The following is a 15,584-nucleotide window of genomic DNA, read 5'->3' as shown; positions in this document are numbered from 1 at the left end:
GTAGGGAGGACACACTGGTGGCCCAGGGGGACATGGGGGAACACACGTGGGGGGCCTGCAGGGGACCCTGAGGGGTCGGGACACAGCAGCCCAGAGCAGGGGACCCCTCCGGCAGCCAGACCAGCAGATGACGTTTCCCCGGCGACCTGACAGCTGTGCCTCGGGCTGCCGCCAACTCTCTGCCCATCAGTGGTAAGCCCCCCCCCGGGGGGACGCCCCTGTCCTCCACACAGAACAGAGGCAGGGGGACACTCCCCGCATGCCAGGAGGCTGGCGTCCCAACCCCCAGGAACACTGTCACAAGGTAAAGGGCAGCGTCTGCAAACGGAAGGTGTGAGTGGGAGACACACGTGTGGTGTAAGAAAGACACGGCACGGCCAAGGGGGGTATGTGGGGAGCGCGAGGTGGGCAGCCATCAAACGCCACTAAGTCACCGCACCCACAGCCCGCAAAGAGATTTTTGGGCTTTATTTGGCCCAAAGCGCCTGCAAACTTTCCCAAGTCTCCCCAAGCTGGGGGAGCGGGTTCCTGAGGCTGATAAAGACACTCTCAGAAATTTCTGCGCCTGCCACGCGTCACGGTGGATGGTGCGTCCGGCGCCTGGGACAGCAGCACGCAGGGTGCTTGCCCCTGAGCACGGCACCCGCCGCGTGCTGGCGCCCCACGCGCAACAGCAAGAAGGACTGAGCATGTGCAGAGTGCTGGGACGCGGCCACGCTGCCGCGGTCACAGACAGCTGAGTGCGAGGACAGAACCCAGAGGCCCCGGGACAAAGCGAGCGGGACCAACAGCTGCAGCCCAGGGAGGGCACTGGCAGGCCAATGACCGTGTTGCCCACGCTGCGTCCCCAGCACCAGGGTGACGTGGGGGGAACACACGTGTGGCCCCAGTGTCCCCTACGTGTGGGGCCCACACATGTGCGGACGGCACTCACGGAAAGCAGCGTGCACGTGGCCTTACTCTGGGAAACGTGCCCCAAACCGGCAGCCAAGCCACCCACGCGCTAGCCTGGTGGGTAAGGCACGTCCCCCCAGCAGGGGACGCTGCTCAGCAGGGACACGAAGGAGCGCGTGCGTCCCGGCCCCCCACTCACCCGTCCTCCCAGGGCTCGCCCGCAGCCTCCTCGGCCACCAGGATGTCGTACTCCTCCGCGGCGTATTTCTCCCAGTCCGAGAGCTCGGGGCCCTCACTCTCGGTCTCCTACGGCACACGCGTGTCACAGGGCGCTGCCCACGCTGCCCGGCCCCTCACCGCACCCCCCATTCCCCAGCCCCACCCATCCCTCCAGCCCCCCTCACCCGCAGCAGCGACGCCTGCTCCTTCTGCTCGTGCTCCAGGTACTTCTCGATGTTGAAGAAGGTGTCGTAGAAGACGTTGGCCATCTTGCACCTCTTGAGGTCGTGCAGCGTGATCTTCCCTGAGGAGCGGGGCGGTGCACACGTGACCCCGGGCACGCCCACCACTGGGCGGGCCTTGGAGACGCTGCGGGTTCCGACCAGCGCTGGTGGGAAACGCACACGGGGCTCCCGGCGGGGGTCGGGGGGGGGGGGGCAGCTGGGACAGTGGGGACGGCAGCAGAGCAGGGGCCTGCGGTCGCAGTGCCCGCGAGGGACACAGAGCCCAGGGAGGGTCCGGCTCGGGCCGCAGGGCTGCCCCCACACAACACGGTGACACGGAGCAGGAGGGGACCCTCGGGACGGACAGCGGGCCCCGGGCCCAGACCGGGGCTCTAAGCTCACAAACACCACCGACAGAGGCTCCCAGCTCAGAGACCGTGTCCCTCTGTGTCCAACCTGTGGGTCCCCAGGTCCCTCTGTGGGCCACTGTCGTCCCCTGGAAGGAGCCTTGTCAGGTGAGGGTCGTCAGGACACCCCCGGGTGGCCCGGGGTCCCAGCCCCAGGTGGGGCGCCACACAGGGCTGGGACTCAAGCCAGCTGGGGACCAGGGGACAGCCCAGTGACACATGACACGGCAGCACTCACACCAGGGGTCCTGGGCCACGTGCCCTGAGATGGGGAATCGAGGAGCAGAGGCAGAGGGGCGTGGACGTGGGTGGGGGACACCCACCTTCCTGACCCTGGGGACTATGTGTGCTCACCATACAGGATGGGACCCCGTCACAGGTGAGCTGAGGGTGCCGGGAAGGACCAGGACCCCCCCCACCCCAGCTGTGTCACAACTGAGTGGCTGCCCCCCAAGGGTGGCTGATGTCCCAGGTGCAGGGCTGTGCGCTTGCTGTGCCACCCCCTCAGCCCCCACCCCCCACCCCCCACCTCACGGGGGTCCCCTCACGACCGTACCCTCACTCTGGGGCTTCACCAGGTCCAGCATCTGGCACAGGCAGTCCTCAAAGGGCAGCGCCTCGATGGCCATGCTGTCCAGCCGGCGGCACTGCTCCTCGTAGAAGTACTCCAGCTCGAACATGGACAGCGCGCCATCGCCGTCCAGGTCCATGCAGCGGAACCAGTACTCGATGCTGTGCGCACAGGATGGGGGCGGGTCAGCACGCAGGCCGGTCGGCACGCAGCTCGGCACGCAGCTCGGCACACAGGCCGGTCGACACGTAGGTCAGCACGCAGCTCGGCACACAGGTGGGCACACAGGTGGGCACGCACTCGGCACGTAGGTCAGCACGCAGCTCGGCACACAGGTGGGCACGCACTCAGCACGCAGCTCAGCACGCAGCTCGGCACACAGGCCAGGACAGACCCCACCACCCGCCTGCCAGGACCAAAGCCACCCAGCAAGGGACCCGCCCGGGAAGGACTCTGCCTGGGACAGATGTCCCCAGGACGGACCCCGGGGACCCTTGCTGGGTGACGGCGAGCGGGTGGCTTCCCACTGCCCCTCCAGGTGGGGCCCAGCACAGCTGCCACACGCCTACCTGGTGGGCGTTTTCTTGTCTTCCTCGGAGATGAGGAACCAGACGAAGTCGGCGTAGCTCAGCTTCCCCTCCTTCTGCACTTTCCTGCCTCTGCGCCCAGCGCCGGAAGCGAGAGAGGCCGTCAGGGACGCAGTGAGGCCCGCGGCCCTGCTGGCCCACTGCATCTGGCCCAGGGCCACACTCGGTCCCTTCTGGGGAAGCCCCCAGAGCTGGCCGGTGACTGCAGAGGTGGCTCTGGGACCAGGTGAGGCAGGCGCGGTAGCTGTGGCTGCCGTGGGCTCGGTCACAGTTGCCTGTGGCCCTCAGCGCCCCAAGCCCAGGGCTCACTCGGATGCCCAGGGCCTGTGTCCCCCTCACGAGTGATCTCATGTGACAGAGGTGTGTCCCCTTATTTATGACCTCGCGTGAGAACAGCATGTGTGCGCCCCTCACTGTGACCTCACGTGGCGACGACACACTCTCGGAACACGCCAAAGTGTGAATGACACAGAACTGGACCCACGCACACCACACCCACCAAAGTCACCAGGAGACCGAAGCCCGAGGGCACGTACCGCGTCACGGCTCCTGAGAAGATCCTGTCGATCATCTTGGTGGAGATGGCTGTGACACAACAACAGGCCGTGAGCCACCGGGGCCACCGCCCAAGTGGTGCCCTCAGAGAGCCAGCGGGGCGTGTCTGAGCGCTGAGACCCAGGCCTGGTGGGGCGCAAGCCCGGGTTCCCCACTCTCCCGCACATGCCCTCCCCTGGCACTGAGCCCAAATCGGAGCCCCCGGACTGAGCAGCTGAGCCAGGGGCCCCGAGACAGCGGCCGAGAGAGCACGCATGGTCCCCCCCAAGGGCCCCCTTCCAACACCCCCCTCGGGGGTGACGGGTGTGCAAGTTCATCACCTACAACCTGACTGCAAGGGTGAGAGTGAAAAGCAGTGTCACTTTGCTGGGGCCACCGTGACCAAGGACCCCAGCCTGGGCCTGTCCTTAAACACGTTTCTCTCTCCTGGTTCTGGGGATGGAGCCTGAGGTACAGGTGTCCTAGGGCTGGTCCCCCCTCAGGCCTCTCTCCTGGGCGTATGGACGGCCGTCTGCTCCCCGTGTCCTCACATGGCCGTCCCTCTGTGTGTGTGTGTCCTCATCTCTCCTTATAAGGACACAGTCCTATTGGATCAGGGCCCACCCTAGTGACCTCATTTTTCCTAAACCCCTAGAGACCATTTCCAAATCCAGTCACAGTCTGAGGTCCTGGAGGTTAGGATGTCGACATCAATTTTGAGGGACATAGTTCAGTCCTCAGTGAGCGCTGTGCCCACAGGACGGGGCGGCTCTGACCCCCCATCCGCCTGGTCCCTTCCAGGATACGAGGACGGTCACTGCTCCTGCTCGTTCAGAGACCCATCAGGCCTGGGGAGTGGCACACAGGGAAGGGCGCATCGTGGCCCCAGGGCCCTGCCAGGTTAGGGCTCCTGTGAAGACAGACTGCAGTGGGCAGGGCGGTCCCCAACACCAGGGACAAATCAGGAGCACCCCAATCCAGAGTGAGAGGTGCACAGGTGAGGGCAGACATGGCTGTTGGGCAGCGGTGACAACGGGCAGCACACCTGCTTAGCCAGGACCTCCCGCTACCAGACATGTGTGACCGCGTGTCCTGTGCCCCCATGTGTCCCGCTGCAGTGACCTGTGCCCCATGTCCCATCTCCTGCATGTCCCGCAAGCACAGGCCACTGGGTGATGAGGGACAGTAACATCTGCCCTAGCCTGTGTCCCCAGCACCCAGGATGCATCCTGTGTCCCCAGGGCCTGTCCTCACTGTGTCCCCATCCTCACGGTGTCCCCAGGGCCCAGGTCCTGTCCTCACTGTGTCCCCGTCCTCACGGTGTCCCCAGGGCCCAGGGCCTGTCCTCACGGTGTCCCCAGCGCCCAGGGCCTGTCCTCACGGTGTCCCCAGCGCCCAGGGCCCGTCCGCACCGTGGTCGTTGTGCCGGGCCAGGTCCTGCGGGTCGATGAGGAGGTCGTGGTCCGTGTCGAGCTCCCAGAACTTGCAGTAGATGACGTAGAAGTGCTCGTAGGAGAAGAACTCCGTCAGCTGGTTGATGTCGGCCTCCTCCTCCAGCAGCGCCACGTTCTGACACACACGCGAGAGAGCTGCTGCCGTTACGGGGGACACGGGCCTCCCAGGGAACCCGGGGGTCCCACACGTGAGGGCGGAAGGCACAGAGCTGGGAGCACGACCCCAGCTCATGGCCACTCGCGGTGACGGGGATGCACGTCCGGCATGGTCGCTCACAGCCAGGGCAGGTCGGCTCCCCATGCCCATGACCCCCTTGCTGCACAGCTCAGTGTGGGAGGCCCCGCTGCCCGGCTCCCTCGGCCGTGCCTCCCGGATGGTGGGAGGGTGGGCGGACACACAGATGGGAGGATGGACGGCGTGGACAGACGGGTGGACAGACAAAAGGAGAGATGGGCGGGTGGGTGGGCACAGACGGGTGGAAGCACGGACACACGGATGGGTGGGTGGATGGAAGCACGGACACACGGATGGGTGGGTGCACGGGTGCCAGCGGCCCTGCGCCCTCTGCCGGCCGCCCACCTGCAGGAAGGAGCTCCTGCGGAGCTCGGCACAGGTGATCCTCCCTGACCAGGACCGGTTCACGGTGTAGAATATCCTCTGGATGACCTGCAGGAGACACGGCTGTCAGCCGAGCGCCGGACGCTGGGGCGGCAGAACCCCCACGTCGCCAGCAGAGGGCGCCCGCCCCACACGTGGGGGACAACTGGGCGGGGCTGAGGTCCCACCTCCAAGCGGCTGCGGGGACGAATCAGGAAGCAGGAGGGGCTGCAGGTGAGCTGCACTCGGGCCTGAGCACGACAGGGACACACCTGAGCCGGTCTGGGGCCGTGGGCAGCAGGCCTGAGGCCTGGAGTCCTCCTCACAGTAGGATTGGTTAAAACACACACACACACACGCTACGAGCACTTCTACAAACACTGAAGTCACCACTGGATGAAAAGCATGAGTTTATGGGTCCAGTGAGATCCCCATTAAACAGACCCTGTGCATACAGGGGCTCAGCGCTGGTCTGACGGGGTCTCCTCACCTCTCCTCACCCACGATGTCCCTTCACCTGTCCTCTCCCAGGACGTCCCCTCACCTGTCCTCACCCGGGACATCCCCTCAGCTTTCCTCACCCCGGACATCCCCTCACCTGTCCCTGTGCAGTGACGACCCAATGTGCCTATCACATGTTGCTAGAAAGGCTGGGTTAGGCTCTGCCCTGGATATTCTCGTATGGTGACGACCCCTAGTGACGGTTTCAGTGGAGCACACCCAGTGCATGGATGCACGGCACATAGGGCCACTCATGCCCAGTGCAGGGCTGGGGTGGACATGACACCCACTGTAGAGGACAGACCCGCATCCCCAGGCTTTGCTCGGGCTGGTGCAGAGGTCCCAGGGGGCAGGGCTAGGCTGTGTGTGGTGTCCCTGGGGCAGGCCAGTGAGTGGCCGGCACAGTGCTCCAAGGAGCAGGTGAGCGCTCCCTGACACAAGGAGTCCCTCCGGCCAAGGGGCCCAGGCTGACCGTTTCTGCGCAGGAGGGACAGTGGGGCAGCCCCATGTCCACCTGACCGCTCCTCTGACCGCTGCACACGCAGCCAGGACCGCCGGGCTCTGAAGAGCTTCTGCCCACGTCTGAGATGGTCGCCCCTCGTTTACCCCTCCCACGAGCCCCACAGAGCAGGAACCACCGACATCTTATTCCCGGGCAAGGAAACGGGGTTCACATTTAGCCGGGACGGGCCTGGTCGCAAGGCGCCTAGGAAACCTCGCGGGCAGTGGCCGCCATACTCACAGTGGTGATGTAGCGGGAATGGAACTCGGACGCCTCCTTCAGGAAAGCCAGGCCGGGGTGGGTGTTCACCACGTCCTGCACACGGGGACAAGACACAGATGTGGGCGGCCCGGCATCCGCGCTCACGCATCGGAACCATGCAGCTTCTGCACTGACACGTGCAGCACACAGCTGCTCCGTGAAACCACGCCGGCCGTGTGACTGCGTGAAAGCCGCTCGTCCGTGAGCTAGGACAGCGCACGACAGTTTATGTGGAGCTGTCACCCTCACCTCTTAGCAAATTTCCACCGACACGTGAATACACAAGGACCGCCGTGACACGTGTAATTCTGAAACACCCTCATTTGACGAAAAAGTACAATCCCAGCAGCCCTTCGTCCCTTCTCCTCGAACTGCTTGGGAAGTTTCAGTCACTCATGGTAATTCAGTGAACAGCCAGTAACGCTCTACAGGGACCGTCTGTAGTGACCACCACCCATGTGTAAACCAACGCACTGAACTGCTTCCAAAGGAGTCAGACCAGCCTGGGCAGGACCAGCTCCAAAACTGTTTCAGGTACAAGGACGCACCCTGTGGTGCTTTGCCCTCCCTCTGTCTCAGGGACTCCACTTCCTACAGGTTCACAGAACAGGAAACATCTGCGCTGTCCTGCCAGTAGGACCTGAACAGCAAGGAGGCAGCACCCGAGGGAGGCAGCCAGACTGCCAGCCCGCGTGTGGTGTAAGTTGTGGGGAGCCATGGTTACAGGAAACTCTGAGCCTTACAGAATGGCTCGGTTTATGCTACCTGTTTCCTCCCCCTGAGGCAATTGTCTCTGCCTGAACCTGTGGGGAGCTTGAGCTTGTATGCTGCTGAGGAATTTGGTGGGAGCGGCCAGTTCCCGGACACAGAAGGCTGATGCCTATCAGGGCAATTGATAAGATAATTATTACTTGTGAGAGTTTCGGTGAATGTTGTATCCTCTATGTGAAAGTTAAAGAATTTACATTTGTTATGTTAATACATACTTGCACGTGTTCAAACTGCTTATATGGGAGCAGTCAAATAAACTTAGGATCTTCAGGATCACTGAAGTCCGCGATCGCCATCATATGTGAGAGTGTCTTTTATTCATTCCCACTCCCCCATTCGGGAACCTATCGACTCGTGGCGGCTGGCCCGTCACAGTAAGTGCAGGAAGGGGGTGCAGTGCGTGCAGTGCAGACCAGGGCCTGCCTGCAGGACGGGGGAGGTAGGTGCGGTGTAGACGTGGGGTGAGCTGCATGCGGCGTAGAGGTGGGGTGAGATGAGTGCGGGGTAGATGAGGGGAGTGAAGTGTGTGCAGTATAAATGAGGACGAACCTACAGGAAGGGGTGAGGCACATGCAGTGTAGACAGGGGAGGTATGTGCAGTGTAGAACAGGGCTTACCTGCAGGAACGGGATGAAGTCCTCCTGTACCAGGTAGTTGCAGCCGGGGTTCATGAGTAGATGGACGAACCTGGCTGCGTCGTCGTGACAGTTCTGAAGGACCCTGGAGAAGACGGGGTGTCGAGTGTCTGCACACACGTGTCCACACCGCCCGCCACCGCGGCCCAGGACGGGGCGTGAGCAACAGCAGGCCCCAGAAGGGACAGCACAGTGTGCCCCAGGCCTGGAGGTCACTTTCCTTCTCTTGCTGCCCTAGATGGACCAGCCGCGATGGAGGGGGGGCCGTGCCCTGTCCCTTCCCCTGACCCCCTGGCCCATAACTCACTTTCTCCACATGGCCACGAACTTGTGCACCGACACCGAGCCCGTGCGCTCTCCCCCGGCCCCGCAGAACAGAGGTGCCTTCCAGTACAGCGGGCAGCCGCAGGCCTGCAGGGGAAAAGGCGGTGAGCAAGGCCCTGCTCACCACGCGCTCCCGCAGGGACCACGAGGCCCCAGACCCCTGCTGCGAAAAGAGCAAAAAGCACGGACCTCACCACCAGCAGAGGTGAGGTGAGCGTCCGCGTTCATTTCCGCGTACTGGGGACAAGGACACGGGCTGGGGCTGCAAACAGGGCTCACGGCTGCCAGGACAGACCACCTCCCTGAGCAGGACACACAGCTGGCAACTAGCAGGGCCCCAGCTGTGGAAATGAAGCAGCTTCTCAACGACCCACGTGCGGGTGGATGACCGTGTAAACCGGGGGTGGGGGGGTGGGTACCGTGAATATGACCAAAGTGACATCACATATCGCATCTCGCGGAATGCAGCCTTGACCAGGGTTAGGTGAAGGCCGAAGCCTCTATCTCAAAAAAGCAACAGAAGGTGGAAAAAGTAAAAAGCAGACATGAAAGAAAAAGAAAGTAAACATTAAACAGAAAATCAACAGAAACAAAAATCAATTCTTTGAAAAGGCTCTAAACAGTGCGTGAGCCCTTACGTAGCAAACCTTCAAGAACAGAAAGGAAACACAGGTGCCCAGTGTCCCCGGCGAACAGAGGCCCCAGGATGCATCGCTGACAGGACTCGGGGAATGGGTGTCACTTTGTGCCCATGAAGGTGCGACAGGAGTGAAAGGGACAGCCTGCTGGGTTCACGCATCTAAGCTTCAGGAATCTGTAAGTTTAAACTTTCCCACGAGGACAATTTCAGCCCAGAGGCTTCGTCAGCGAAATCTTCCCAGTACTAAGGGGGTAGCCAGTGGGCCGCAAAGTGTCCCGAGAACCCGCACGAGGGACGCCGCCGGATCCTGTTTATTAACTCGGTAATCCATGTATGTGTACATGTATGTACGAGTATGTATGTTTCTTTGCCCGGGTCATGTTTCGAGGCAGCACGTCCTAGACTCTGACACGGGTCAAGGACACAAGGAAAATTACGGCTACTCATCAGTCATGGACACGGACACAAAAATCTACCCCAAATCCGTGTCAGCAAACTGAACTCAGTAAGAAAAAAACAATCACAATGAAAACAAGAGACCAGGAGACTAAGACGCGTAGAAGGGACACAGGTGTGCACAGAAGACGGAGGCTCACGTCACACAACGCGGAGCTGTGAGTCGCCCTCCCACCCCCACTGGAGCTGCCACAGGAAAGGCCAGTGGGGGATCCCAGGCCGGGAGCCGAGGGACACACGCACGGGTCCCAGAGCGAGAGGCAAAGGTCTCGCGTTAAAATGCGCCACGCGTGGGTGCGCGCCAGTCCCAGAGGTACAAGGTGCAGAGTCAGCCAGCATCTCAGCCTAGGACGGTCCACAGGACGCACTTACGTGTCGCTCGCTGGCGACCAACCACTAGAAACGGACATTGCTAACAGCGCCCCCTGTGAGACGCATAAAGAAAATCAGCTACAGGTAAATCTCACCCCCAACGCCTGAGACACGTCTGCGGAGCCAAGCCCGGCGTCAGAAGGTGAAGACCCCCCCAGGGAGGGCCTTCCCGGGCTCCTGGGCGGGGACTCAGCGCTGCGGAAGTGTCAATCACTCCCCAAACGACCTGCCCGACATTCCGCGGAGCCAATCGCCAAGCAGCAATGGGTTTTCTTTGTAGAAATGGACAAGCTCCCTGGAAACCTGCTATGGACACGCAAAGGGCGTTCAGGACCCGCTGCAGATACCTGCCTGGGCCAGGGAGCTGTGTCCTACACAACTAGACTGAGAAACAACGGCTTGAACCGGAGTGGGGGGTGGGCGGAAAAAGGGGGAGAAAAACGAAAAACAGCTGCAAAGCCTTTTCTGACAAAGGACTCGGGCAGTTTTTAAAATCTGCAAATCGACAGAAAACGGCGGACAGCAGAGAGCAGTGGTTGTGCACAGGCCCCCACAGGAAAGGCGTGCCCACAGGCTGTGAAATGGGCTCCACGTCAGCACTGCTAGGGGCAGGTAAAGCGGGTGTATCAGGAGATGGCCAAGGACACGCCCACGGGGCTCACGCTCAGAGGACACCCAGGCGCTGGCAAGGGAACATGGGAGGGGGCCCTGCGGGGGGCAGGGGAGCGTATGGGGGGGGATGGGCCAGGAGGGGGCACACCATGGGGGACGGGGACGGGGGTGGGACACGGTGGGGGAGGGACACCGGCCTGGCAGCGTGTGTGTACTGAGTGCCCACGCACAGACCCCACAGCCACGAGCTGTCCTCTGAGGCATAAGCCCACACAGCTGGGGGTCACGCCCCCACAGGGCCGAGGATGGTCCGGGGGCTTCCTGTGTCCAGCCCCACATGGGACCTCCCATGGCCGCAGTGGTGACCAGGGGAACATTCATGCCCTTCGGGGTGTCACCGTGAAGGTGGCACAAGGGAGAATTGGGGTCAGAGCTCTAGCCATGGGCATAGCACGACTGACGCTCAGAACAGCTGTCCCCCCACAGCAGGCGTGCGTGGCTGTTGCAGGTGCCAGTGAGAGGGGAAGGGAAGTTTGTGCTGCTTCCGTGGGAGGGATCGTCCGTGAGGATGGCAGACGCTGCTGGCACCTGGAGGGGATGAGCGGGCAGCACGCACAGGGGGACGAGCGGGGGGTCAGCAGCACAGCGGGCATGTCGCACGGCTGGTGGTCCCATGGCTGAGTGGGGGCCTGCCAGACTGAGGACGGGGGTGCGGGCATTGGCACCTCGTGGCTCTGCGCACTTCCCTGCAGGGTGACAGCTGCAGTCACCAGGCCCCACAAGGACCGGGGACCTGGTGCCCCAAACCTACACAGGCCCACAGGGCAGCAGGAAGGGTCCCCACAGACTCAGTCATGTCGCAGGAATCTGCAACAATGTTCCCAACTGAGTGGGAGAAACGTTACCTCAAAGATGCAAAGGGTACAAGGAAACACTACAACATTATGAAATTGTCACCCCACAGGAAAAAAGTGACAAGACTCTCCTCTATAAACGTCACCTAACGTACACACAGGACGCCTCCCTCCGCAGGCCACCTGCCGATGTCCACCCCGTCAGGACACGCAGTGCTGCCCTCACCAGCCCCTCCAGGCCTGACAGCCACCTGCCCAGGCCCACACCCATGGCTCCCTTCCCGGTCCCTGCGGCGTGGCCTGTCCCAGCACGTCACCTCCACGGGCTGACTCGTGCCACCTGCGGCCTCCAGGCCTGGCTGCTCTCAGCACCGTACACCTGAGAGCCGGGTACGCGTCCTGTGTGTGGCACAGTGACGCCTGCGCACCTGCTCTCTGCCTGCGTCCTGATACGGGCCTCCTGAAGCCTGTGCAGTCCCCAGACTCAGGGTTGCTGGGGGCACCTCTTGTCCCAGCTGCTGGTCTCTGACCTGGCTCCTGACACGGGGCTCCTCAGGTCCCTGGACTTTCCTGGGCGACAAGAGAGTCTGTGGTCCCAGTGACATGACTCTGGGTGGGGCGGTCGCCAGGAGGCCAAGGGCTGCGGGCTGAGCTGATGGCCGTCGTGTCCTCGTGAGGAAGCCGCCAGCAACACCCCTGAGGTGACAGGTTCAGAGCTTCTGGGTTTGCACACGCCCACGGCCAGGAGGATGACGCACCCCAGCCCCCCGGGGACAGAGCTCCTGCACTGGGACCCTGCCACCTCGTGCTGTGTAGCCTCCTCACCGGACTGTCCCTCTGTCCTTTGTGTGTCCCTCAGGAAATCCCATCTGTCCTTTGCATGTCCCATAGTAAATTGGTAAGTGTAGGTGCTTCTGTGAGTTCTGTGAACTGTCCTAGCCAATTAGGGACCCTGGCGGGGGCCGTGGGAACCCCCTGAACTTACAGCTGGTCGGTCAGCAGCACCGGTGACAACCTGGGGTCTGAGACAGGCACCTGAAAGGGGACAGCTTCCTGGGGCTAAACCTTTAATGTGGGGGATCTGATGCTCTCTGCAGATAGAATGTTTGAGAACTGAGCAGCAGTGGTGCGGGACCCAGCTGGTGTCTGGCAACACGTCTGCTCACACGAGGACCCAGTGTGCAGACAAAGGACACAGTTTTCCTTCCGCCCATCAACACTGTTTCTTTTCACCGCCCACCTGTGGGCCTCACATAGACAGCTTTGCAGCAAGCGGCCTCGGCAGATGGACACTCAGCCCCCCGAGAGCAGATACAGCCCACACGACACGCCCGCCAGGGCAGGGAGCAGACACACAGCCCAAAGGAGGAAAAGCAGCTTCCTTCCGTCGGTGAGCTCAGCACCCCTCGCTCGGTAATGGACAAAACAAGGACGAGACCTGCAGAAACTTCCAACCCAACTGTGCAGCTCACTGGGGAGCAGCGCCCATGCCCACCTGCTCAGGGCGTCACCGGGACAGACCAGCCTCCGGCCACAGAGCCCGTCTGTATACATTAAAAAGGCCCGACATGAGGTATCTGCCGGCACCCCCACAAGTCACACATCACTAACAAGACGATGTCTGGAGGAGCTGCACGTTTTGAAAACGGAAACAACCACATGCTAAGTACCTCCTTAGCCACATGAGAGTATAGGCGGGAAATGGAAACCCTGACCCACGGACGTGTGGGCGCTGGTACGGCCGTGCCCAGGACGAAGCGTGCAGCGTTTAAAGCTACCTGAGCTCAGGGGAAAGGCTGGACGGCAAAGGGCCTCACCAACAAACTGGGAAGAGAGGAAGTCAAACTCGTGTGAGCGGAAGAGAGGGAAGAAGACACAGAACGCCGACATCAGAAGTGCAGAGAGCACATCAGCACAGACCCTGAAGAGTGGGATCCGACAAACATTACGCCAGTGAATCCCCAGCTTAGAAGAACCGGGCAAACCCTCTGAGAGACGCAACGTGTCACGGCTCAGTCAGCAGCATGGAAACAGCATGTCTGTTAGACGACACAGAAACTGCAGTGAAGAACCTTCCCGGAGAGAAAACCCCCAGCCTGATGGCTGACTGGTGAGTTCCAAACATTTTGGTAAAACAACATGGATTCTAAACGAATGTGCAGGAAAGAATAAGGAACACCTCCCCTTGACTGTGTGGGGCCAGGTGACTGTGATACCAAACCACCAAAGAAACGACAACAACACTACAGACCGTCGTGTCTCGTGCACCTGAACCCCTGACGAGACATGAGCACGTGTCTGAAAGCAGACACGGGAGGAGGCGGGACTCCCGCAGAATCCACGTGATCACACAGCAAACGAGACGACCGCACAGCCGTCTCCGTTCACGCACACAAGCACGGGACGATGGTAACACACAGGCGTGATTTTCAAAGTAAAAGAGCACTCAGCAAACTAGAAATACAAGGGCTCTCACAAGGGCATCTATGAAAACCCCACAGCTGCCATGCGGCCTGGCGCTCCCGAGATGGGGAAGGGCTGAGGGTGAGGGCGTGCGAGCTGTGCCCACCGCGGGCACCGCAGCAGGCAGGGCAGAGAGGCGGGCACGAGGCGGCCAGCGGAGCGGTTCCATGGTCTGCACCAAAGACGGCGGGGGTGCCTACCAGACTCCATACTCTGAAAAAAGGGAGCGAACAGCCAGTCGGTGAGGTCACAAGCCACACAGTCAACATGAAAAGCTCAACGGTCAGAAACTGAAGTAAAAGTGCTATTACAACGGCAGCAAAAACATGCAACAGTTGGTGACGCCCCAGGAGTCGTACACGTGAGCAGACGAAGATGCTGACTGTTTCCTTAGGGAACTGCCCATTCAAACAGCAGTGAGGAATCGCTCCACACTCATGGAATTTGGGGGTTGGCTCCCCAAATTCTCATGCGGAAGCCTAACCCCCACGTGATGCTGTCAGAATGTGGACCTTTGGGAGGCAAGCAGGTCGGGAGGGAGGAACCCCCACGACGGGGTGACTGTCCTTGGAGCAGCTGCACAGAGCCCGTCACCAGGCCTCCGGCCACGTGAGGCCGCGGTGAGACGGCGCCGTCTGCAGGCACCTGACCTAGATGTGCAGCCTCCAGGCTGTGAGTATCAGGAGTCGGGGTTCACAGGCCCCGTGCGTGCAGCGCTGTGACAGGCTGGAGCTCAGACAAACGGCGGCAGGGAAGGTGTGAGCAGAGCAGGGTGCCGAGGGCGTGGGGCAGCTGGGCCCCGCGGCGGGGAAGCAGCGCTGCAGTGCGTGAGCTCACCTGGCGGCTCCTCACCCCCTCCAACCGCCGTCAGCACGCGACCCGGCGGTTACACGCACACACCCTGACACACACCCTCACACTCACTCACACACCCTCACACTGTCACACACTGATACACTCTCTCTCACATGTACACACACGCTGATACACTCTCTCTCACATTCACACACTGACACACACTCACATTCACACACACAGACACACTCACAGACACACACACTCACACTGACAGTCACACACTGACACACACACAGATACACACCCGGAAAAGAACTGAGAAGGGGCTCAAAGAAATCCTTGTACTCAAGTGTTCACGGCAGCACTAGTCACAGCTGCCAAAAGGCGGGAACAGCCCCAACATCCATCTACGGACGAGCAGAAAAGCAGAGCGGGGTCCATCTGTCCACACAGGGGAACATTACACAGCCAGGAAAAGGAGGGAGGCACTGACACCTGCCACCCTGTGGAGGGACCCTGAGGACACCATGCTCAGGGAGTGACAGGCACACAAGGCCACCCAGCGTGTGACTCCATTTATGTGAAACGTGCAGAACAGGCTCCTCCACAGACAGGCAGTGGGTTAGGGGGAGCGGGTGGAGGAGGGAGGGGGAGTGACAGCTCATGGGGACGGGTCTCCTTGGGGGTGATGGAATGTTCTGGAAGTAGTGTAATGTTTGTGCAACACGTATAAGTACTAAATGCTTCTAAATTGTACATTTTTAAATGGTTAATCTGCTGATGGAATTTTATGTGAATTTTACCACAACAAAAAAGAACACCTACTGTGTGGCTGTTCATGTGAAATTCTACAATGGTCCTACTAAGCCACAGTGACAGAAAGCCGAGCAGGCAGCCTGGGGGTGGG

The 15,584-nt window shown here is 61.2% G+C and overlaps 1 protein-coding gene across 3 annotated transcripts in view; it reads right to left on the bottom strand.

The window, feature by feature from the left end:
- The window catches only part of PPP2R3B (protein phosphatase 2 regulatory subunit B''beta), a 36,857-nt gene that overhangs the window by 803 nt on the left and 20,470 nt on the right, over window positions 1-15,584 (bottom strand). For all 3 annotated transcript variants that reach the window (XM_074323889.1, XM_074323890.1, XM_074323891.1), the window contains 10 exons: window positions 8,466-8,569; window positions 8,141-8,243; window positions 6,732-6,806; window positions 5,471-5,557; window positions 4,849-5,005; window positions 3,439-3,487; window positions 2,885-2,974; window positions 2,301-2,476; window positions 1,299-1,417; window positions 1,094-1,200 (listed from right to left, as the gene is read on the bottom strand). In XM_074323889.1, the coding sequence (XP_074179990.1) occupies window positions 1,094-1,200; window positions 1,299-1,417; window positions 2,301-2,476; window positions 2,885-2,974; window positions 3,439-3,487; window positions 4,849-5,005; window positions 5,471-5,557; window positions 6,732-6,806; window positions 8,141-8,243; window positions 8,466-8,569 (1,067 nt within the window). The remainder of the gene's footprint in view (window positions 1-1,093; window positions 1,201-1,298; window positions 1,418-2,300; window positions 2,477-2,884; window positions 2,975-3,438; window positions 3,488-4,848; window positions 5,006-5,470; window positions 5,558-6,731; window positions 6,807-8,140; window positions 8,244-8,465; window positions 8,570-15,584) is intronic.

Source organism: Rhinolophus sinicus, chromosome X, assembly GCF_036562045.2.
Source record: "Rhinolophus sinicus isolate RSC01 chromosome X, ASM3656204v1, whole genome shotgun sequence".
NCBI lineage: Eukaryota > Metazoa > Chordata > Mammalia > Chiroptera > Rhinolophidae > Rhinolophus > Rhinolophus sinicus.
This window is presented reverse-complemented; position numbering and strand designations above follow the sequence as displayed.